General features: G+C 40.1%; 2 protein-coding genes across 2 annotated transcripts; both read right to left on the bottom strand.

Annotated features, from left to right (window-relative positions):
* Positions 1-13,480: 13,480 nt before the first annotated feature.
* Positions 13,481-20,295, bottom strand: LOC107569217 (apolipoprotein B-100-like). Its single transcript, XM_016255246.1, has 7 exons — positions 20,234-20,295; positions 19,976-20,148; positions 19,665-19,840; positions 19,462-19,577; positions 19,006-19,379; positions 14,483-18,888; positions 13,481-14,347 (listed from the first exon to the last, which is right to left on the bottom strand). The coding sequence occupies exons 2-7, from the start codon at positions 20,136-20,138 to the stop codon at positions 13,652-13,654; spliced, it is 5,931 nt and encodes a 1,976-aa protein (XP_016110732.1). The 5' UTR covers positions 20,139-20,148; positions 20,234-20,295; the 3' UTR covers positions 13,481-13,651.
* Positions 20,296-20,341: 46 nt separating this feature from the next.
* LOC107569209 (apolipoprotein B-100-like) lies at positions 20,342-24,185 on the bottom strand. The gene is made up of 13 exons (XM_016255230.1): positions 24,129-24,185; positions 23,842-24,087; positions 23,373-23,490; positions 23,148-23,294; positions 22,809-23,020; positions 22,461-22,689; positions 22,103-22,282; positions 21,789-21,992; positions 21,420-21,584; positions 21,081-21,286; positions 20,763-20,936; positions 20,555-20,685; positions 20,342-20,430 (listed from the first exon to the last, which is right to left on the bottom strand). The coding sequence occupies exons 2-13, from the start codon at positions 24,012-24,014 to the stop codon at positions 20,342-20,344; spliced, it is 2,028 nt and encodes a 675-aa protein (XP_016110716.1). The 5' UTR covers positions 24,015-24,087; positions 24,129-24,185.
* Between the last annotated feature and the right edge of the window lie 475 nt (positions 24,186-24,660).

Genomic DNA, 24,660 nt, shown 5'->3' with positions numbered 1-24,660 from the left:
TTTTTTTTTTTTACGGGATTGTACTGTTGTAATGAAAAAACAGGATGTTACTCCAAGAGCTGTCAATATATGGCCGTTTTTTACAGTAATTTTTTACAGTATACCAATTCACAAACATAACAAAATACATAGTTGATATTAGAAAGAAAGGATGACTAGTAATTTCCTGCTCCTAAATTCAATTATTGGACCAAAAACCTATTCATGTAACAACCTAAAACACTGTCTAATACTTGATAGCTGCTCTGTTAATTCTTCGTCATCAGTCAGGACCCAAGGTGTGCTATTTGATAGCAATCTCTCCTTTGAAATCCATGTTTCTAGCATTTGTAAAACCACACTTTTTCATCTTAAAAATATATCTAAATTACAGCCTATTCTCTCAAGGTCAAATGCAGAAAAGTTAATCCATGCGTTCATGACTTCAAAGGTTAGATTATTGTATTGCTTTATTGGGTTGTTGCTCTGCACACTTTATAAACAAACTCCAGCTGGTCCAAAATGCAGCAGCTAGAGTTCTTACCAGAACCAATAAGTATGACAGAGTTCAGTGCAGAGTTCTTTCAACTCTGCACTGGCTCCCTATTGAACATAAAATACATTATAAAATCTTCCTAATTACTTATAAAGCCCTGAATGGTTTAGCTCCTCAATTCCTGAGCAAGCTCATATCGCATTATTGTCCTTTACATCCACTGTGATCTCAAAACTCAGGCCATTTGAAAATACCTAGTATATCAAAACTGTGGGCAGCACATCCTTTTCCTATTTAGCGCCCAAACTCTTTAACAATTTACTTAGTGTTGTTGAGGAGGCAGACATACTCTGTCAGTTTAAATCTAGATTAAAGACCCATCTCTTTAACCTGGCGTATACATAATACACTATCGCATTTCTATAGTTCAAATCCATTAAAGGATTGTTAGGCTGCATTAATTAGGTCAACTGGAACCGGAAACACAGACACTGATATACGTCACTTCCTGTTTGTTGCTGCCGTGTGTATTGAGTTTGAGCTCCGTCAAGTTAATTCTTTATCTTCTTTTTTTTTTTTTTTAAATCAATTTTATCAACCATAATTTTCGTCTCTATAACGTGTGAATATATCCCCTATCGTATTCTACAACAAAAACAATCAGAGCACCTTGTTATCACTAGTTCTATTCTGATTTCCCGAGTCCGTTATTAGCATATAGCCCATTAGCATCGCCAGCGTGGTTGCCACTAATCTCGCTTACATTGCTAATACTCTATTCATATACATTACCATTGTTTTACTCACCGTTACTTGCTTTAATGGCGGATGTGTGTCTAACCTTTGAGTGCGGGTGAGGACACGAATGCAGCTTGAGCTGGAGGCTGTGGAGAAGCAGACCCAGCTGAGAGAGCGGAGAACCACGCTGGAAACATCCCGGGCTGACACTCACAAGTCCGGGGTAAGTATACAGCGTGCTGCTAACTCTCCCACTACCTCTACTCCATGTGTTTCTCTGCACAGGCCCGGTGTACCCAGGATGCTATCTTCCCAGATGTCCTTCACTCCGTCGCCGGGACACCACGGACCCTGGGTGCACCCGCAGCGAAAGACGCGAGCCAGGCCTCGGGCGATGACCTCTCCCCCTCTGGCGCCTCCGGTCTTCGAGATCTCCACCCGGAACCGCTTCGCTCCCCTCCGCGAGACGGAACGTGATGCTGTGATCATCGGAGACTCCATCATCTGACATGTCCGTGTTACGTTAGCTGAAGGTAAAGTGCACACTTACTGTTTCCCTGGTGCTCGTGTTCTCGATGTTTCTGCGCAGATACCCATATGGGGTGCTGTGTGTACATTAATGAGGGGAAAAAATGAACTTAAATGATTTTAGCAAATGGCTGCAATATAACAAAGAGTGAAAAATTTAAGGGGGTCTGAATACTTTCCGTACCCACTGTATATCAAATAAATTAACAAAAAACATTTTTAAAGTTTGGGCTCCTAAACATTAGATCACTCTCACCCAAAGCAGTTATTGTAAATGAAATGATCACAGATAATGGTTTTGATGTACTCTGTTTGACTGAAACCTGGCTAAAACCAGCAGCAGGACACTCTTTTGAGGGTTCGTCCGTAGCCCTAGGCTCCTCAGATGATCGAGTACCAGATCTCGATGTATCCGTGCCTGATCCTGAGATTGAGCTAGTATTAGCCAATCGTCCAGGTAGTTCAAAATTCGGACGCCCTGGAGCTGCAACGGGGCCAGAGCTGCATCCATGCATTTTGTAAACGTTCGAGGAGCCTAAGCTAGTCCGAATGGAAGAACACAGTATTGGTATGCTTTGCCCTCGAAAGCAAACCTGAGGAACTTCCTGTGCCTCTTGACGATCTGGATGTGAAAGTATGCATCCTTTAGATCGATGGTCACAAACCAATCTCCGGATTGGACCTGAGACAGAATGGACTTTACGGTTAACAACTTTCTCACTCTGAGCATAAAATTTAGACGACTTAAGTCCAAAATCAGACATAAACCACCATCTTTCTTGGGCACAACAAAATACCGGCTGTAGAAGCCTGACTCCATCTGAGTGGGGAGTATCTCTTCTATAGCCCCTTTCTCTAGGAGTGATACGATCTCCTGACCTAAAATCGAGGCGTCCCCAGGACATACCGTCGTAGGAAGAACCCCGCTGACAGGAGGTGGCCCTTTCTGAAACTGGATAGTGTACCCGTGTCGAATGATGTGTAGTACCCACCGTGAAATATCGGGCAGGCGTCTCCACGCGGCCCAGTAGTCTGCCAGGGGTCTTGGGTGTTCTACGGTTGAAACGTCCACCTGATTTTCCCGTATCGGATCCCGAAGCACCTGATTGGCGGGGAAAACTATAATGGGAAGATGTCCGATTGTTCTGTCGGGGCTGCCCACTGCCCCAAAAATGGGAGTTTTGGAGGCCGTCATAAACGGGCCATGCTCGCATGACCCTTGGGCTTTTTCTCGAACTCTGAAGGCTGGAACGCACAGAGTATCCGAGGTGCTCGTCATAAAGACTCGATCTAAAACTGCCCGAGGCGCAATATGCGGCGGGACCGTCAATATCGGAATCGGGAGGCCACAGCGAGAGAGTCGAATACGCTTATGCGGTTTATACACTCTCTCTAAAGGAGGGCCTGGCCTCCGAAGACGAGCAGAGGAATCAGGAACTGCTATTAGGGGCCTGAGGACGAGAGGGCTTGGCCGTCGAACTCAGGTCTAACCGCTTGCGTTGTGGTGGGTAAGCCGGTGGCCGAGACCTAGGACCCCAGTCCTTACGAGGGGGTAACCTAGGCGATGGCTCATGCCACTGGACCTCACAGTGCTGTAAAGAAGAAGAGCGTGAACGAGCCGCAGGTGGCTGATGCTCTACTTCCCTAGCCCTGCGAGGAATGTGTTGACGGAACGTAGCAGACTGCTGTTTCGCTGCTCTAAACTTCTCCACGACCGTAGTGACTGAGTCTCCGAACAGACCATCACTCGAAATGGGGGCGTCCAGGAGAAAAGTCCTGTTCTTCTTCTTAATGTCAGTGAGAGTAAGCCAAAGATGGCGCTCAGCTGACACTAACCCTGTCATGGAACTGCCCACTGCCCGATCTGTGTGCTTGGTAGCCCTAAGCGCCAAGTCAGTAGCTCGTCTGAGCTCTTTAACGGCCTCTGGAGTCAGGCCTTCTCCCTCGTCCAGCTCCTTGAGCACATCTGCCTGATAAGCCTGGAGTACACCCATAGAATGGAGTGTAGCCGCGGCCTGCCCAGCGGCCATGTAAGATTTCCCGATCAAAGCGGAAGTAACCCTACACAGCTTGGACGGTAGCAGAGGGCGTGCCTTCCAAGACGGAGCGGAATTTGGTCCGAGATGTGCCGCGAGAGTCTCTTCTACAGCCGGCATCGCCACGTAGCCGTGAGCCGCTATTTTAGAAACCATGGCAAAATCAGCGGCAGCGGGATTTGTGATACGCACCGAAAAAGGTTGTTTCCAAGACCTCAAAACCTCGTAGTGGAGGTCTTGGAAAAAGGGGAGAGCGACCGTCACCCCAAGCGACCGTCTCGTGTGTGCGGCGCCTCGGCAACCGCAGAAACGGGATAGCGGGGGTTAGACGCGTGGCCTACTTTATTTGAGAAGGCCGCAAACCTCGAGCGCAGTGCTTTTAGCCGTAGGCTATCACAGTGTCGACAATCAGAAAGGCCGCTAAGCGCCGCTTGGGCATGTTGTAGGCCCAAACAATGCACGCACCTGTCATGAGTGTCTCCTCCTGTGATGAACCTGTCACACGGCTTGATACACACGGCTCCTGTAGCTCATCGTGTCCACTGAAGAGGAGTAAACTGCTCTTTTAGAAGAAAATAGCTAAGAACACGACTTTTTTTTGTTGCTTTCCTACAGGCAACAGATTATTTGCTTCCTGAAGGAAATGAAATCTGATGAAAATAGTGCGCAGCACGCTATATTGCTCACCTATGTGCGCTTTGGGGGCGGTGCTAAGCGCTATTTGGCCAATGAATTGACGTGATGGTATAAGGGCTTCAGACATTCCCGAAGGTGTTCCCTAAAGCGATGACGTCATCGCAGCATCTAAGTGAGCCTATGAGAGGGAACTTTTAACATGCAATCAAGGAATTCAGTAACTTTTTAGACATGTTTTGGATTTTTTTAAAATTCTTTATTTTCTGGGATGTTTTACCGTGACAGGGCCTGACCCTTTAGCTCGTCCTCCTCAAAAAAAACATGCAAAAACAAGCTTAAAATCATATAATTCAATGACAGAACTCACCCTTTGGTATAAGGGCTTCAGACATTCGTCACACCGAAGGTGTTCCCTAAAGCGATGACGTCATCGCAGCATCTAAGTGAGCCTATGAGAGGGAACTTTTAACATGCAATCAAGGAATTCAGTAACTTTTTTAGACATGTTTTGGATTTTTTTAAAATTCTTTATTTTCTGGGATGTTTTACCGTGACAGGGCCTGACCCTTTAGCTTGTCCTCCTCAAAAAAAACATGCAAAAACAAGCTTAAAATCATATAATTCAATGACAGAACTCACCCTTGATCAGTGTCAGCTTCACCTCAGTCAAATGATGTCACTTCCTTTGAGTCATACCTTTAAAGGCGCATTACACACATTTTATGTTGAGTTTTATGTAAACGTGACAGGACTGACCGAAAACATGGGGACAGTTGTAAAATAGTATTTATTTGTAGAATGTATGTATAATTTCATGTTTTTAATCAGTTGATGTGAATGATAACAACTTAAACTTGTTATTGGTGGGAGTTTTTTTCTAAATAACAGTTTTTAGCCTAACAAAACTACGAAAGATGTAGGTTCAATTTGGCTGGGGACAAGGACAAGAACAGGATTTGTGATTTTCAAAAGTGTTTTTAATAAATTAAAAAATATCTGAGAACCTAATGAATGACATATTCCTTTACAGAACAACTCACAGAAATCAGCCATCAGTCAGTTTTAGACATTTTTTGGATGTAGTACTTTTTATTCACTGTAACATGTCAAGGACAGATAATGTAAATTTCTGGTAGAATATCCCACCTAATAAACTCTTTTGGAGTCAAGCAAAACGTCACCTTCCTCTCAGACCTATTGATTACTGTTGATAAAGCGCTAATTGTCGGAGATTTTAATATTCACGTTGATAATACAAATGATGCATTAGGACTTGCGTTTACTGACCTAATAAACTCTTTTGGAGTCAAGCAAAACGTCACCAGGCCCACTCATCATTTTTTTCATGCGCTAGATTTAATTATATCACATGGAATTGATCTTTCTGATATAGATATCGTACCTCAAAGTGATGATGTTACTGACCATTTCTTTGTATCGTGCATGCTGCATATTACTGATATTAACTATATGGCTCTGCGTTATCGTCCGGGCAGAACTATTGTTCCAGCCACCAAAGACAGATTCACAAATAACCTGCCTGATTTATCTCAACTACTCTGCGTACCCATAAATACACATGAGCTAGATGAAATGACTAGCAACATGGGCACTATCTTCTCTAATACATTAGAAGCTGTTGCCCCCATCAAATTGAAAAAGGTTAGAAAAAAACGTACTGTGCCATGGTACAACAGTAATACCCATTCTCTCAAGAAAAAAACTTGTAGTCTTGAGCGAAATTGGAGAAAAACTAACTTGGAAGTTTTTAGAATTTGCCCGGAAAAACAGTATGTCCAGCTATAGACAGGCTCTAAAAGCTGCCAGGGCCGAGCATATCCACAAACTCATAGAAAATAACCAGCACTTAGAGACACCTCTACAGCCCTAAATGTCTGGGCTGAACTGGCCCCCTGACTAAGCCTGGTTTGTCCCAAGGTTTTTTCTCCATTTCTGTCACCAATGGAGTTTTGGTGCATTGCCACTGTCACCTTTGGCTTGCTTAGTTGGGGACACTTGACTGATTGCACAGACACTATTGCAAGAAAGATGAACTGGATGATGACATCACTGAATCATCAATGGACTGGCCTTAGCTTGAAAATGACTCTTTGTTATTGTCCTCTTGCATTATTGACAAACTATTTTCCTGTTGACACTGTATAGCTGCTTTGACACAATCTGTATTGTATAAAGCACTATATAAATAAAGGTGACTCGGCTTGTACAATGTTTTTAAAGGCTTCACAAAACCAAAATAATTTATGGTCTGATACATGAAATTGTGCTCAACCATATCGAAGAGCTTGTAAAAATGTTCCATCATCTTTGGTCTAATACCAAATTTAAATTATTTGAGATATTTCTCCCTTTCATAAAACTAGACTGGGTAGCTGATATAATTTCCTCCATTAATAAATTACTCCAGATTGAAAAATGTGTTACATCCTCTATCTGTAATATTCCTTTTAAAGAAAGTGTCACGTATTTAGGAACGGAAATAACAAAAGGTTCTAAGTTAAGATGTCTGGTCAATTTCAACCCAATTATCAAAAAAGGAAACTCTTCGGTTATTAAGAGATTTATCCCTGAAAGTCAGAACACTGCTTACTAAAGCAGAAGTTATCTCCAGGTTTTCCTGCTCAATCCATTTTTGTGGATAAGTCCACTTGCAAGTTAATTTATGTAACATTATTTACATTTTTATGAAAAAAAAAATATATATAGAAAATCTCATATGATTATAATAAGGGCAGCTTCAATTTTATTGATCTGACTTTAATCCTGTCTTTCTCATTTAGGAGGTATACAATTCCTTTTCATGTTTTAATTATTCGAGCAAGCTCCCTGTTAAACGCTCCAATTATCAATAGCAGAATTATCAAGGCTAAGACCATGTACCATGTACTCAATGGTGTTCCCTTGTGAAAATGACCTTTTTCAGCAGAATAATGCATCCTGCCACACTGCACACATTGTTCAGGAATGGTTTGAAGAACATGATGAAGAGTTCAAGGTGTTGCCTTGGTCTCCATATTCCCCAGATTTAAATCAAACTGAGCATCTCTGGAATGTGCTGGACAAACAAGTTGCAATATATTGAATAATACATAAGGAATTACCACTTTCATATATTGAAAAATAAGTAACAATATATTTACTTATACATCACAATACATGTAATTTTATATTCAGTAATACACTTTATGTATGTGTGATAAGATATGGTACTGCATGTGTAGAAGTATATTGAACATATTTACTCATGCAACATATACACACACACATATGGAAATACGTATTTCTTGTATTTAACAATCATTTATGATATAAAAGTTTTTTTTTTTAAATATAGCTGTTTTACAATAGCATTAGAACTCCAGCTCATATTAAACACAGTGAACAGACTGAAAAATGAGAAGTGCATAGCCACTACTTTTTAAATAAAATAACATATACAGGTGCATCTCAATAAATTAGAATGTCGTGGAAAAGTTCATTTTTTTCAGTGATTCAACTCAAATTGTGAAACTCAGGTATTAAATCAATTCAATGCACACAGACTGAAGTAGTTTAAGTCTTTGGTTCTTTTAATTGTGATGATTTTGGGTCACATTTAACAAAAACCCACCAATTCACTATCTCAACAAATTAGAATACTTCATAAGACCAACAAAAAAATTTTTTAGTGAATTGTTGGCCTTCTGGAAAGTATGTTTATTTACTGTACATGTACTCAATACTTGATAGGGGCTCCTTTTGCTTTAATTACTGCCTCAATTCGGCATGTCATGGAGGTGATCGCATCTTTTTCTTCCACACTTTTTCCTTCCACTCAACTTTCTGTTAACATGCTTGGATACAGCACTCTGTGAACAACCAGCTTCTTTGGCAATAAATGTTTGTTGCTTACCCTCCTTGTGAACGGTGTCAATGATTGTTTTCTGGACAACTGTCAGATCAGCAGTCTTTCCCATGATTGTGTAGCCTAGTGAACCAAACTGAGAGACCATTTTGAAGGCTCAAGAAACCTTTGCAGGTTCTTTGAGTGGATTAGCTGATTGGCATGTCACCATATTCTAATTTGTTGAGATGGTGAATTGGTGGGTTTTTGTTAAATGTGAGCCAAAATCATCACAATTAAAAGAACCAACGACTTAAACTACTTCAGTCTGTGTGCATTGAATTTATTTAATACACGAGTTTCACAATTTGAGTTGAATTATTGAAATAAAATTAACTTTTCCACGACATTCTAATTTATTGAGATAATTTAATGAGATTTGGCCAATCATCATTCTGACCACAGGCTCTTCTCTTCTGCACAATGGTGACCATTTCAACAATGGTGACTACAAACTTTATTAATTTCAATAAAACATCTAAAACATCTAAACATCTCAGTTAATTCTCAATAAGAAGTTTTGTATGAAAGAAATGAATTCAGACTAGTTTGTAATAAGTGAAGATGCTGAGATCGAGAGTGATCTGTTAGTGTTTAATATTCTGTTGGGATTTAAAAGGTTTCTTTTATCTGAGTTTTGTGGGTTACCTTTGGATACGTTCAGATCAAAGCGTAAACAAAGTATCCGCGTAAATACATTGCATGTGTTGTTTACGTATGTGATACTCTCCAAAATGGTGCCAGGGTGACACTGAGGAGACAAACTGTTGAATAAAATATTTTTTTTACACACAAAAAATTATTCTCGTAGCTTTGTAATAATACGGTTGAATCACTGATGTCACATGGATTATTTTAACAATGTCCTTACTACGTTTCCGGACCTTGATCGTGTTAGGATCCTTGCTGTTTATGGGAAGATCAGAGAGCGCTCAGAATTCATAAAAAATATCTTAATTTGAGTTCCGAAGATGAACAAAGGTCTTTCAGGTTTGGAACGACATGAGGGTGAGTAATTAATGACAGAATTTTCAGTTTTGGGTGAACTATCCCGTTAACCCTGTTTTCTGCAATATCCCTGTTTGTACTATAACAACCATGAGGGGTGTCCCTGAGTTTTTTGTGTTCCCTATCACGAGTCACGATTAAGGAGTCACAACCTGTCACAGCTCCACCAGCCATCCATCGTGGTGGTGATCCTGGCCTGCTTTCCCTCTCCCAGTGCTCTCCATTGCCAGCACCCCCCTACACTTCCTTATTCTTTTAGTTTTATGTGTATGTGTGCTTTTGGCTTAGGTGGAGGCTATGTAACAATGTCCCTGCCCCTAGTTCTTGTTTTGTATATGGACATTTAGTTTGTAATCTTCATAACCATAAATACTCATTCTCTTATTCTCTCTCCTCCTTCTCTCCATTCTCGGAGGCAGACGTTTCTAAACTTATCCTTTCCAATCATCCTACTACCTTGATCCTATCCCCACTCACCTCCTTCAGGCCATTTGTTCTTCAGTTATACCCGTGCTCACTCACATTATCAACACCTCTCTTCACTCTGGTACATTTCTCACAGTATTCAAGCAGGCCGGGTAATCCCACTGCTTAAGAAACCCTCTCTAAATCCAGCACTTTTAGAGAACTACAGATGCCCTTCTTCCGTTCATTGCAAGACACTTGAGCAAGTTGTGTTCAGCCAACACTCTATGTTTCTTGCACAGATCAACCTCATGGACAGTAACCAATCTGGCTTCAAAAGCAGCCACTCAACTGAGACTGCACTGCTCTCGGTTACTGAAGCCCTGAGACGGGCAAGAGCAGCTTCCAAATCCTCAGTACTCATCTTGCTGGATCTGTCTGCTGCTTTTGACACAGTTAACCACCAGATCCTCCTGTCGACCCTAATGAAGATGGGCATCTCAGGAACCCAGGGACGTGGAAAGATGTTTTAGGTTGGGGGTGCTGTACGCGCGTGGGCGGGGGGGCGATAGAGGCTATATAAACTTAGTCCAAATAGCAATAGATGCTATTTACACTGAGTGAAAATAGCTATTCTATTTATACTATGTTAAAATAGCAGGATATTCTGCTAATTACTTATTGCAAATAGTGGCAATTATCTGCACCTCAGCTTTGTAATGCATTATAAAACAGTATGCAATAACTTATTGTGTAAATTTTAATTATAATTAAAATTATTAAATGGATGTCACAAAAGCCCTCCCTAACCCTACCCGATACTTTATTTTCAACTTTTTGATTATTTCCTTCATTTTTATTTAAAAAAAAATGCTTTTCTGATGTGATTTGAAATTTGTAAAGGGAGAAAAAAAGTTTGCCAAAAGGCAGATTCGAACCCAGGTCGATCGCGTCAAATGGAGTAGACTATGACAAATGCTTTACCATCTACACCACTGAATCTGGCAATTGATGACCGTCTTTTGTAATGTTGACTAGCCCAATCCCACGTTGGTGGGTGGAGTTAGTGTAAGTAGCCTCTGCCAACAAGGCGGGCTATTTGCACTTAGTGTAAATAGACACTCCGATTTTTTTTTATTCCCAACAGTTAAACAGTTGCCCACAGAAAAAAAAACAGGGGGTGCTGCAGCAGGGAACCGCACTCCAGTGGTTCAAGTCTTACCTCTCTGGTAGGTCCTTCAGGGTGTTTTGGAGGGGTGAGATTTCTAAGTCACAACTTCTTGCTACTGGGCCTTGAGAAAGGCTCAGTGTTTGGACCACTTCTTTTCTCCATCTACATGTCATCTTCAGAAGCATGGTTTTTCCTATCATCGCTATGCTGATGACACTCAACTCTACTTCTCATTCCAACCAGATGATCCGACAGTAGCTATTGCAGCCTGTCTGACAGACATTTCTGGCTGGATGAAGGATCATCACCTTCAACTCAACCTTGCTAAGACAGAACTGCTCATGATCAACCCAGCACCTCATCACAGCCTCTCTACACAGCAAGGTTCGTCAACCATAACTCCTTCCAGGACCGCCAGGAACCTTGGAGTTGTGATGGATGATCAGTTAAGCTTCACAGACCATACTGCCTGGTCCTGCAGGTTTGCCTTATACAACATAAGGAAGATTAGACCCTTCCTAACAGAGCAGACCAAACAACTCCTTGTCCACTCTCTTGTTCTTTCCAGACTGGACTATTGTAATGCTCTCTTGGCAGGCCTTCCTGCATGTACTATCAAGGCTCTGCAACTGATCCAGAATGCAGCAGTCAGAGTGGTCTTCAATGAGCCAAAGAAAGCTCACGTCATAGCTCTCTTCATCAGCTTGTACTGGCTGCCAATAGCTGCTCGCATCAAATTCAAGGTACAATTCAAGGCTTGCCTACAAGACAACCACTGGCGATGCACCAATATACTAAGGTTCAGACCTACACACCCTCCAGAAGCTTGTGTTCTGCAAGTGAACGACGCCTTGTGGTGCCATCCCAAAGAGGCACAAAATCACTCTCACTGACCTTTACCTGGACTGTTCCCAGCTGGTGGAACAACCTGCCTATCTGAATCCGAGCAGCTGAGTTTTTAGCCATTTTCAAAAAACATCTAAAGACATCTTTTTCGTCATCACCTGACCAATTACAGTTTTTTTACAAACATTTTTGCACTAATAACAGAGCCTTCATGTTATTGTTCAAAGCTCTAGACACATAATTCACAACCGATGATCAAAATGCAAATTTTTCAAAACGCAACACTTTTTTCAAATGCTTGGATACAATACACATGAACCAAATAACTTTTGTTCCTTAAACTAAAATCACCCGTTCAAAATGACTCAACTTAAAATCAAAGTATTACTATTTCAAAATGCAACTGAATTGAATGTCTATTTATTTCATTACAATGATCTAACTATCAATTATTACATCTGCTCAAAAATGCTACATAACTGTTGCATTACTCTTGAAGCATAGTTTTTATGGAAAATGATGAACAATATTAAATGAGTATGTACAGGTATGATCAGTTTCAAGATGCATGTTGTTGGAAGAAAAAAAATCCCCCAAAATTCTATTGATTGTTATCAGTATTTGTTTTTCCTAAATAAATGTATTTTTGGAGGATGATAGAGCTGGAAGCTGATGAAAACCATTCATATTTTTGGATAAGGCAGGCTTTAACCTGGCCATGAAATGGAGGAGAGGTTGAGAACCTAGCGGTTGAGAGCGGCCCAGAACGATGTGTGCTGGGGGGCCTGACCACCCCCCACTGAACACGACCTTGAGGAGAGCCATATAGCAATATCAGTGCAGTGGGCCCAGAAATTCTACACTGTAAAATCAAATAGTTTACCTTTCTTGGATTTAAATATAATTTTACATAAATACCCTGACACTCTAACTTGGACTTAGATAATTCTTAAATCATGTGTGGTAATATGTTGAAGTCACACACAGATTTAAACATTCAGAACGTGAATCACAACAATGGTAACAATTCAATTTCATTTATTTTCATTAATTATAACAATAATCATTTTATTTGCTCTTTTTGTTGTGCTACTACTGACACAAGACAGTAAATAAAATTGGCAAATAAAATCAACAAAAAAACAAAGCAACTGCATAATTTATTCATGTCGCAATGCACTTTGGGAGTCAGTGAGTAGCTATAAGTCATGAGTAAACCTAAATGAAAGGATCAAGTACCCCCTACAGTTCATTTTTAGTTACTAGAACTCTCGTGTAAGTAAACTATACTAACTAAGCATTTGTCAGTACAACATACTATTCTTATTTCACTTTACATCGTTTTTTCAAGGCAATCGGTTTGCATGTTTTTCTTAAGTTAGTCCAACTAATTGGATTTTACAGTGTAGCGACAGCACTGAGAGCAATCATGGTTTCAGGCCCATCCACAGTTTATCAAATTGTATTTATCCCAATTCTTCCCTTTCTTTACTGTAACCTGACTGAAGAATTGTTCTCCACATGGAGGTGGAAGGTTTACGATAGGCACCCAAGTCTCTCTTCTCCAGGCTATAGATGATGCGTGCATTTCTATATAATATATATATATATATATATATATATATATATATATGATGCAAGTGTCTAAAGTATAAGTAGAGATATATAGCTGGTTATATACAACAAATAGCCCCTTATGCAGTAAAAAAGTTTTTTTATTGGTACTTTACTGTCATTGCTTATTAAATACAATAATAAGATAGATCGTAACATTCAGCTATTTTCTTTAAAGAACACTATTCTAAATTAGTTACTTACAAAACAAAAAGAAGGAACCACAGCAGCTTGGGCAAATATTTTGTGGGCATAACAATAACAATCTTCATAATTTCTCTTGGCAAAGTTTAGCTACTTAGCGTCTTGGTACAAGGATGTGAAATCATTCTACTGAAGAAATTCCTTATGAATGGAATAGGAATGTCAATATTCAATTCTGTGCCATTCAGTCTCACATAGGACTGAATATTCTTGGCATCCTTGAGGGTCTCAATAATTTGGTTCATAAGAACTTCCAGATGGGTCATAGTAGATTCAATCCAAGCCTGGGTGTCTTCAATCAGTTGCGCAAGGGTCATCTCAGCAAAAATGTCCTGGGCCTTGGCTTTGACAGTTTTATAATAGCCTTCAATAATTCTCCTGGTCTTCTCAGCCTGCTCAGCTATTTCATTCAGGATGTTGGAGTTGACAGCATCAGAGAAAACTTTACTGATCCAGGATGAGAGCTTGCCCAGATCTTGAAATTTGATAGAGCTAATGAGCTCCTCTGCTTTCTTCACACTTAATTTCAAGATTTCAGGCAGTTCCTTCAGACAGTGATCAATGGTACTTTCTAGCTTCTCGTACTTATTGCTGATGTCATTGTAAAGTGCACTGATGAAATATGTTACTGTGTCTTTCAAATCCTTTAATGAAGCAACTTTCTTCTTCAGCCACAAAAGAATTTGACCAGGGAGCTCCTTGTTCCACTGTGTCTGGAAACTCAGTCTGTTTGGGTCCTTTATTGCAATGTCAACCTTTAGAATGTCCATGTAATCCTCAGACTGTAATAAAAAATAGATAATGTCACTGTCATGTCTACTTGTATACTGAACGTTCAAAGTATTAATATATTAATTGATTTGTAAGATACACTAAATGTGTAATAAATAAATTGTTATATATTTTTTAATTCTTACTGGGTTTGCACCAAAAAGTTTTCCTGTGTGGTGGGATAAGCTCTTGCGCTGCAGCTGAAGACCAAGGAGTCCAGCAGATGGGGATGATACAGAAACAGTAAGACCTTCTGTATTTCCAGTTAAATTGTGGTAAAGCATAAATTTCACATCTGGAAGATTTACTTTGGCAATATTTGAAATAACAGCCTTTGAGACTTCTGTGTTGGTCTCAAGAACTCCATTATAGTTGTTCTCAAAATATTTATGCTCCACAATTAGATTGGTAAACAGTTTCATCCCTGAATTCATGTTGAAGGTGGCAGAGCCACTGGTTTTGCCATTGAGTACACCAAACTCAGAGCTAACCTGAGTTTCAAACTGGGCAGCAATTTCATCCTGATTAAGGATCTCAGCCTTGGTATTAATAATGATCATAGCTGCTTTCACAGAGAAGTCATAGGTCAGGTATCCTATGACAGGGATCATAATTGATTTCTTAATATTGGGAAGAGTGATCTTAGCAAAATAAGGACAATCATATGTATCAGATGTGGTTTTGCCAGTTGCAAAAATGGGTATTTTAATTTTCCTAATAATAGAATTGAGGACTGGTTGCATGTTGAACATCTCAGGGTTCTTCACATACTTAAACTTTGCATCCATATCAAAGGTCTGCTGAGGTGTGATCAAGATTTTTTTAAGGCCTGTGTCCTCCCATAAAGAAAATTTCTCTACACACAGTTCATTGTTAATGAATGGGACAGTCAATTTAGGAATGTTAATCGGCAAGGTCAGCACATTAAAGTCAGCCTCACCATTGACTGATGCAGAGAACTGAATTTCCTTCTCACCATTAGCCATACTAATGAAATGAGAATACTTATATTGATTTAACCTAGCAAGACTAGTCCAGCTGGCCTGCTGCACAGAGGGATTCAGAGTTAAAGCCATATCATTCTGCAAATCAACTTTACTGGACAACCTAAATGGAAGCATTACTTTAGTGTTTTTCTTGTTCTTGGTGTCAAAGATCATTTCAAAAGGCACAGCCTTGAAGTTAACTGAGTTGGTAATGGTGCCTTCAACTTTGCCAATCAGTTCAGCGTCATGAGACCCACTCAGCTCAACCATGGGTTCCATCAAACGAATCTGCCCTTTCACTGCTGCAATGCTTCTCTTGATAAAACGAGTTTCTGTCTCTGCATGCACATTAAACTTGATCTGAGTCAAACCTCTAGTCTCAACATCAACTTTTTGCTTCATCTTGAGAAGACTGCTGTCAGTGTTACCATCAAAAGTCAATTTTATGGACTCCACGTTTATCAGAATCTCCAAGTTACTCTTATGGGTTCCTTCATCAGAATAATCAAAGACAGACAATTTTCCTTTGCCATTATTTCCAACGGTGAGGATGATTATGCCAGATTCCAGCTGAGCAGCAGCTTTTTGGGTCATTGTGGCTTCACTGAAGATGTTGGCCACTGGCATGTTCACACTGTGGATGTAAGAGGTCTCCAAAGTACCTGAGAAGCCATGTTCTGTGCTCAGAAATGCATTGTTCACTAAGTCAGCCCTGTATGGTTCTGTCGTTGCCTTAGCTGTGGTCTTGGAAGATACCTGGGCAATAGGGCCATTGATGGACATGAATCCCTCGTGATCAAGAGAGAAAGCCATGTGATTTGCTTTCACTGTCTCAGTCAAAGACAGCTCTTTCATTCTGGTGATGCTAAGGTGAGCAGTGGCATCAAAGGTGTACGCCAAGAGATCAATAGGTGTCTGGAACTGAGAATTCAGGTTAGCAGTGAATTTGTCTGTTGAGTTATTAAGTTCAGCACTGGTCTTCAGAGTGTGCTCCGAGGATTTGATTTCAATCTCACCATGCAGAATTCCAAAGCAGGGGACCCTAATGAGGACAGTGACCATCTGCTTTACTTCATCAGCCAAGGTGTCAAAATCATAAGCCATCATTTCATTGACTTTGCTATTTAGTAGTTTTGTCAGCTCATTCATTTGTTCAAAGATTCTATCAAATACTGATTTCATGTCAAAATAGTTTAGGTAACTTGCAGCTGATTGCATAGTTTCCCTTAGTTCATATTGTTTCATTAAATCCACAGCATCATCGATGATTTTCTCAACCATTGCCTCAATCTCATATTCTGCCAAAACCTCATCAAGTTTGTTGAGAATTTCATTTATCTTGGTGATAATGCCAGTTTTTTGGCCCAAACTGTCAATCAAGTCCCTGATGGGTTGCATGTTTTTGCCCATTTCCATTACTACAGCTTTCATATCAGAGGCAAAAAGTCTCACATCATCCAAGAACATGTCCACATCAAAATTTACAATTAGCTGTGAAAGTTCATTTCCTTTGCTTTTAAAAGTGTCTGTAATGTCATGTTTAGTATCAATGACATCAAACAGGTCAATGCTGCGATCTTTCATGGTGAGCATAGCAATTTTGACCTCTTCTATGAGAAAAGGCAGCTTATCAATGAAAGGTAGGTAAATAAAATGACTTTCACTGTTCTTCTCATATTTCAGAGCACTTGTGATGCCAAATTCTTGATTGTCATTGGCTTTATTCAAGACGTTGGTGGACATGGTGCCTTTCAGTGCAATACCCATGTTATTTGGAGTGTTGAAGATTTCCAGGGAATGGTCAAAGGCATGGTCATTCAGCATAGACTCCATATTGAAGTTAAACTTTTGCTGCTGAGGGGTGATAGCGCTGGTTATTTTATGCTGGAAGTTAGTTTTAATGGAGTTTCCATTGTTCAGCTGGTGGGAAGTTGAGGCCTTCCATTCATGCTTGTATGAGTAAGACTTAGGTTCAGCTTGAAGAAGCAACATGCTTTTCACCTGGCCACTGTGTTTTCCATACAGGTTAAGTGCTCCATCAGAGTTGAAGGAGCTCTCAACATTCACACTGAAAGGTTCTGTTTTAGTTAGGATGTTAATTTCCAGTTGGAGAGAGGGAGAGTTGAAGTGCACCTCATTGCTGAACTTTGTGGAAAACCCAATGATCTCAAACTCTGAGCTTTGAGTCATTTGACTGCCCAAGAGTTTTCCATTGGTGCTGCACTTTGCAGTGGCTGTCTGGTCAACATACGTGATCTCATATGTATGTCTGAGTCCCTTTTCACCAAATATCCCCTTCAGAGTTCCAGTAACTTCCATCTTGTAGGGCTCTGCCTTCATCTGGACTTCATTGCTAAAGAGGATACCAATTACTTTAAGACCATTTTCAGCCTGGAAAGATGCTGTAAATTCATGTATGTCCACTGCAACGTTGTGCTTGTAGAAGTTGTTCTCATTCAGGAAGCTGTTGGATTTAGAATGCATGGCCAAAGATTTAAGGGTAACTATCAGTGAGTCTGTGTTTTCTATTTTAATCTCTTGAAGTGATGCAATCAAGTTGTTGGAGAGGTTTAGACCTTCTTCATTCAGCTTGAGAGTGATCATGTTTCTGGTGTTGGCATTGAAAATGTCACCCTTGTACATGCTGTTTAGATATACTTCTGAACTTGCAAGTCTTCCTTCAACTTTGAGTTCAGCGCTGTTCTCATTGACTGTTCCTTTGCTGGAGACAGCCACTGTAGCACCTGTAGTTGTAATTACACCATGGAAAATGTTTTCAAAGGTCACAGATCTGATCTGAGCACTGGTGGTACAGCTAGTGGTCAGGCCATCTTTGGTGAATGACAGCGTGCCTTTGCTAGAGGCATGGTTGACAGCGAAGTTGATCGTAGCATCACTATTGAGCTCCAGTCCCTGGGTGCTTAGGGACCCAGTAAGCTGGGAGAAAGCTCGATTTGTGTTGTCATCAGCCTGGGACTCAATCCTGATAGTGACCTCCTTCATAGTTGCAGAGAAATCTACCTGGTTTTGAAGCTTGGTCTCATAAGCTCTGGTGACAGAATCAGACTTAATGGTAAACTTAGCTTCCTTGAGTGCAATGTTGAACTTGGTGGTGTGGTGGACTGGGTCATTCTCTATGTCAGTGTTCAACTCAAATGAAAGTTCTCCACTGGCTGCTGTAGCTTTCATCTTGTTTAGTATTTGGAAATTTGGACAGCTTAAACTGAAAGTGGATTCAGCTCTTGCCTCTCTAGATTTGGGTTGAAGTAAAAAGGCTTGTGTGCCAGTAGTTCTAGCAGATATTGATCCTACTTTTAGTGATCCATCTAAACTGCCATCCCCTCTGATTTCAGAAGAAACTGATGCCTGGGTTGTGTATACCAGTGACATCTGCATACCCAGAGGGCTGAAGGCCTCAATCTTGTAATTTCCTGTTGCTTTCACTTCATCTGTGAATTTGGCTGTTTCCATTAGACTGAAGCGTGCATCTATGAGCTTATGTTTCAGGGAAGAAATGATGTCGAACTTCGCAATGTCCTCTGTAATGTCAGCAATTTGTGCAGATCCTGCATGTAACAAATATGGTCATTAATTCTAGAAATTACAAAAAAAAAATCCCACCCAAAGACCCATATCAATTAAAAATCATGTCTCATGTATACTGCATATATGCATATGTTTACCTTCCACAGTAAAAGCAAGAAGTTCCACAGGACTGTTTGCAACAACTTTGTAGCTTGTAATGTAGCTGGGCTCATTGACAGTGTTGTTGCCACCAGAAAAAAATGCCTCTATATCATAAAAGTTAGTGTTCACTTTTGCTGATACCTCTACCATTCCTAGAAGAGGCATTGAGAGGTCATAGCTAGAAGGAATGGAAAAGGTTGGTAGATTGAACCTTTTAGAGGGTAGCATTACACTAATTTGTGGCATGACTAGTTCTGGGGTGGCCACGGTGGGAGGGATTCTCAGGTCCTCAGATGTTTTTCCACCAAGAGGCAAATGAACGGTGAAGCTGACATGATCTTTGTTGAACTTGTATTTGAAAATGCTCTCTCTGCAAACAGAATAACATTTATTTGAAGTTGAATGGATAAGCACATTTGTAGTTGGATTTAAAACATTAGCATTAATCTCACGTGTTCATGAACACCCTCTCAGGCAAAGATGGAATAACCACTTCTGGAATGCTCTCTCTTAGTGTCTGAAGGTAGGGCACATCAGAAGCAATCTTGCCCATCCAAATGAGGTAAGCCTATCATATCAATAAACATATTGGTTATGGTCCAAATATTTTTCATGTCTATAATAAAAACTGTTGTCAATTTTATACCAGTCATACCTCCCAGAGTTTTGCGTAAATGTGACGGAGTTTCATGTCAGTCTTTACAACTTTATTGTCCATGATGTTATCAAAGGCCTGATATAGGTGACTCTGAAGAGGTGCTGCATTGGGCATCAGCTTCTGGATCTCCGAGTCTATGTCAGACTTCATCTCAATCTTCATCTCATCTTTAGCTGTTTTAAAAGCAAATTATCACTTGTTATTTTTGACATAAGACCCAAAATAATTATTTAGTTATTTAAGACTGACTTAAATAAAGATTTTAAAATAAAAAGTGTGAAAGCAGTAACAGGAAATGTATCCAATACAATATTGTAAGGTAATCTTCTGCACAGAGTTGGTCTCTGGGAGCTTGATGTTACTCTTGAGTTCCAGAGTCAAATATTCATCACAGTTCATGGTAGCAGTAAGAGTGGCCTCAGTGTTAAGTGAGGGCATAATCAACTGAGTTTCCAGCAAGCCATCTTTCATGGCCTCTAGCCTGTTATAAGCAGAAACATGTATTTTAGATGAAGGAACTTGCCCATTGGCAAGTGTTTCAAAAGGTAATTTACATCTCTACATACTTTGCACGACCAATGAGAGAAAACTGGTTAATGTTTTTGTTGGAGATATCAATGGTGATCTTCTTTCCTTTAGCAAGGCTGTCAGTGACACCAACTTTGATTCCGGCCTCAATAGTCAGGAATTTCAATGCTGGTCATTAGAATATTCTTGTTCCTGTTGTATTTAATAGTGCCAGTTGCCTCTGTGGCCTTAGTACCTTATGGTAAGAAAAGAGGAAAAATGTGATCCCTAAAACCCACAGCATCAAACACTATAGGAATGTTGTTATATTATAACAGAGTGGTCAAAATTTCAAATTCGCTGTTGTTAAGTATACGTGCCTTCTGCTTTCAAAATCATTTTCAGAAAATCAACATTATGGCGGCCTTCCTTGCCCTCGTTCAAGAGTTCATAGGCAAAGGCTGCAGTGTACTCAGTGATGTCACCAGTGGGTTGGATACCCAAAACAAAACTGTGGGCACATAATAATTTAAGTACAACACATAGAAAAAAATATATTTAGTGTGTTTTTTAAAGTTTGATTCTTACCTGGACTCTCCATTGAGAGGAAAGTATGGAGGATTTCTCTCAGCTTTAGAGTTGAGTATGGTGGTGCAGTAATTGATTCCAGAAATAAGGGGGCTGCAGTTCATTATGGCAGTTCTGTCGCCCGTCTCAGGAACGAGTGTGACCGGAGTTTTGGACACCATTACTAACTTGTTGCTGTTTGTGAAAAATGACGAAAGGATTCCCATTATGTTTCTATTAAACAGCTGATTGGACCAAATTTCTTTCTGTACATTTTCTTTAAAAGTATAAAGAGCATACATTTAAAATAAACCATGAAACATATAGCACAAAAGTAACCTGACTCTGAAGAGTTCAATAGTGTTCTTGGGTGGCAGGATTGACAGCTTTATTTGGCCATCGCCCGTAGTGATCTTGGCACTGAAAGAGCTCTCATGGAACATATTAGTGTGCATTTCCACAGCAGAGACAACAAATTTGGGGATGTGGACTCCCATACAGGTAACAAATTCTACTGCCATGGAGGGTGAAAAAGACAGTTCACCCTGTGAAAAGAAATAGGGATACATTAGTAATAAACATGACAATAAAAAGATGAAATGGAAAATAATTTGTTATCCTTTTTTAGTAAATAATCTGGATACTGAACAAAACGCAATCAAGGGCAATATTTAATACCCTGCCAGGTTCCATACGCAGACCACCCTCAACACCAGGTGCAAAGGTCCCAGACAAAGCAAACTTAAGGGGAAGTCCAGAGGCAGTTGGAAGGGAGAACTCATTATCCATAAAGATGTAGTGAGCAAAGATGCTCTGATCTCCAGACATCAAGGCCTTTGTAATCTATTGAAACAGGAATATGTAGAATTTTGCATTTATAGTGCCTCAAAAACAACTTTCCCTGTCAGATAGAAAATCTTGAGCTAGCAAAAACAGATACTGTTTTTGCAAAAAAATACTGTATAAATTAACCCAGTGCTGTCTGATTTATGATAGAGCTAATATAGATATGTTTTATGTAAAATGTAGCATATTGTGTATACATACCCAAGCAGGTAAGTACTTGAAGGCCTGAATATATGTGGCCATCCTGTCAACAATAGCTGACAGGTCATTGGTGCTCTTGATGTATCCCAACTCATTCCCCATTATCCTTAAGTAAGCAATAGTCTCTGGGGAGTCCTGGTTGTATATATCCTTTGCAAGCTTGTTGAAGTTCCGCACCATTTCCCTAATAATATTCTCAGGGACCTGTCAAAGAGAAGATTCTGATATTATCTAACCTTGGATACATGCATGAAAAATTTAATCCTTTCAATAATCACATTGTGATGTTTGGAATAAGCAATGGATATCAGTACCTGTCTTTTAGTTTTTTCTGTTCTCAGGGGTTCAACCCATTCTTGCAGAACTTCGTTGATTTTGTTTGGTATTTTGTCCCCAACCCAGTACATTGCCTTGGAAGTAGAATCAGGGAAGAAGCCATTGCTTCCAAAGAGAGTCTCAACAGTTGGCTCAAATCCTTTGCCCTCCATGCCAAACTTGGTGACCACAAAATAAATAAACAAATAAATAAATTCTAAAAGTCGTAGTCAAATCAAATGCAACAAGTCCATAAAATTCAAGGGTATGTACAAGCAATAAGTAATAATTGAATAATATAACAATTGAGTTTTACAACCAATTAAATACAAGTACACAACCCATTAAGATTCCTACCTCAATGAAGTCAAGGTTGTAACCGAAGGCTTTCAGGGTTGTCTCAAGCATAACCTCTCTGGGCAACTGACTGCTGGGATCAAAAATGATGCTTCCTTGCATATCGGAGCCCATGACATCCTTGCCTGGCATAAATACATCCATCTTATAGTTACGAGAGAGCTGAGTGTAGTTTGAGTGGGTAAGCACCTCATCATCCTGCATGACCTTGACTATTGTTTTGCCCAACCTTGGAAGAAAAAAGTTATAGTATTTATAGTGTTATATTAGATAAAGAGCTAAATAAATGGTAGACAGCATTTGATGTGTTTTGCAAACTAGAGAAAACTGACAAACTGAATAACATACTCTTTCATTTCAGGATCCCTGGAATTAATAATGTTGTAGACATGAGAAGCCACAAAAGACTTGACTTGCACATTCTGGTCCTGGGTAAGGATCTTCCTCACAACCTCCAGGTCACTTGCCTCTGGCTTTTTCATCAAGATAAGATATGCAGCAAGTCTCTTTTGAACAGCACCTTTGGCATATAGGGCCACTCTCTGAATGTTGGAACGGACCTGAACATTTCAATAAAAGAGAGATTGGAGTGTAAAATTAGTTTTCTTAGTAGGATAATTCCATACATAAGACAAACATTTGATTCTGAAGCAATACAAATTGTTCAACAAAAATTGCAACACTTACATCAGCATTCACAGACATTCGTCTGAAAGTCTGAATGGCAGACATCTGGACTGACAGGGTGGTGGCAGGCTGTCTCATATACTTAAGCAGAGTGGTCTTTATGTTGGGATCAGCTGCTTCCATAGCCTCGCCCATGTTTCCAATCACCTAACCAGGGCAGATTATTATAAAATAAGTTGTTTTCCCAGTGTGAAAATATCAAAAAATATAGGTTAAAACACACACCCTTAAGGTCAAGTAAGTCAGATCTTTCTCGCCAGCACAGTCAGCACCAAGAATGGAGGTAATGAAGTTAGACACCTCAAGAATCTCAGAGGTGAGCTGACCCTCAGCTTGGAAGTGCCTGAAGAGATATATTATTAACACTCAGCTACAGTGGAAATATACCGACAAATACTTTAGCTAAAGAAAGCTAGCATAGCTGATCACCAGCATATGTTGTGCTTTGGATTTCAGTGTGCTGATATCTTACAACGCTCGATTACTTTGATGGACCAGCTTCACTAGAAAGACCATACAAATCACAGTCTTCACCAACCATGTTTTGCATCTGACAGCATGGTGATGCTGGCAGCACTTAATTAATATGAACCAGCTTAGATGAGTTAGAAAATTCAAGCTATTCTATGCTGGTCTTTTCAGAGGGGAATTGAAAGGAATTAAGCAGTCTAGAAATAGAAAAGAATTTGCGTACCTCCTTACAACATTGCTGAGAGCATACATTATTGGCTTGCTCTTCTTGGTCTGCGCAATCTCCAGTATGTCTTTCACCAAGAGGCCAGTAGGTCTGAGCATCATTCCTAGAGCATAGACAGTAGCATCTACCTCAATGGCATCAGCGTCAAAGGTCTTCAGAATACTGAACATGGCGCTGCCACACTCTGGGGTGCCACACTGAATTAGGGGCCTGCCAGGTCAAAAACTTGTCCTCCTTCACCATCTGAATGATGTTCTGCTATAGAACCTCATGCTTGAGTTCACGGAGTTCAGACACCAAACTCTGGAAAGTGCTGGCCCTTAGCTGCCGATCTGTTTTTTTGTTCATGGATTTCAGCTCCCTGAAGATGAACAGCAGAACCTCAGAGGTCTGGGCTGGGGCTTTACCCTCCATTGCCTCTAGAGCCAAGTGTTTGGGGTGAGTAGAACCTGTATTTTGGAGAGCGGGATGATATGTGAGTGAACGGCTACATAGTCACAACAAAGAAAAACATGGTCAGCATATTCCCAACAGTTCTATCATCTTTATCCAGACAAATCAAATCCAAAGTTTTCAAACCTATTTGAGATATAACAGTGAAACTGGGAACACTCACGAAAGCTACATCCCACAGGCACATCAATTTCGACCTATGGAAAGAAGGGTGTTAATGACTGAGCAAAACAACAGGAAAGGCATATTGAGAAACTGAATTGTTACAAGATTTTTCAAATGTACCTTGCAGGAGATTTTAGGACCATTCATGAGAGGGGAGGTCCCAGTAACCATATTCCGGATCTCAGCTTCATACCGATA

This window comes from Sinocyclocheilus grahami, unplaced genomic scaffold (genome assembly GCF_001515645.1).
Source record: "Sinocyclocheilus grahami isolate Dianchi unplaced genomic scaffold, SAMN03320097.WGS_v1.1 scaffold1323.1, whole genome shotgun sequence".
NCBI lineage: Eukaryota > Metazoa > Chordata > Actinopteri > Cypriniformes > Cyprinidae > Sinocyclocheilus > Sinocyclocheilus grahami.
Note: the sequence above shows the minus strand (reverse complement) of the source record. Positions and strands in the feature narration are given on the sequence as shown.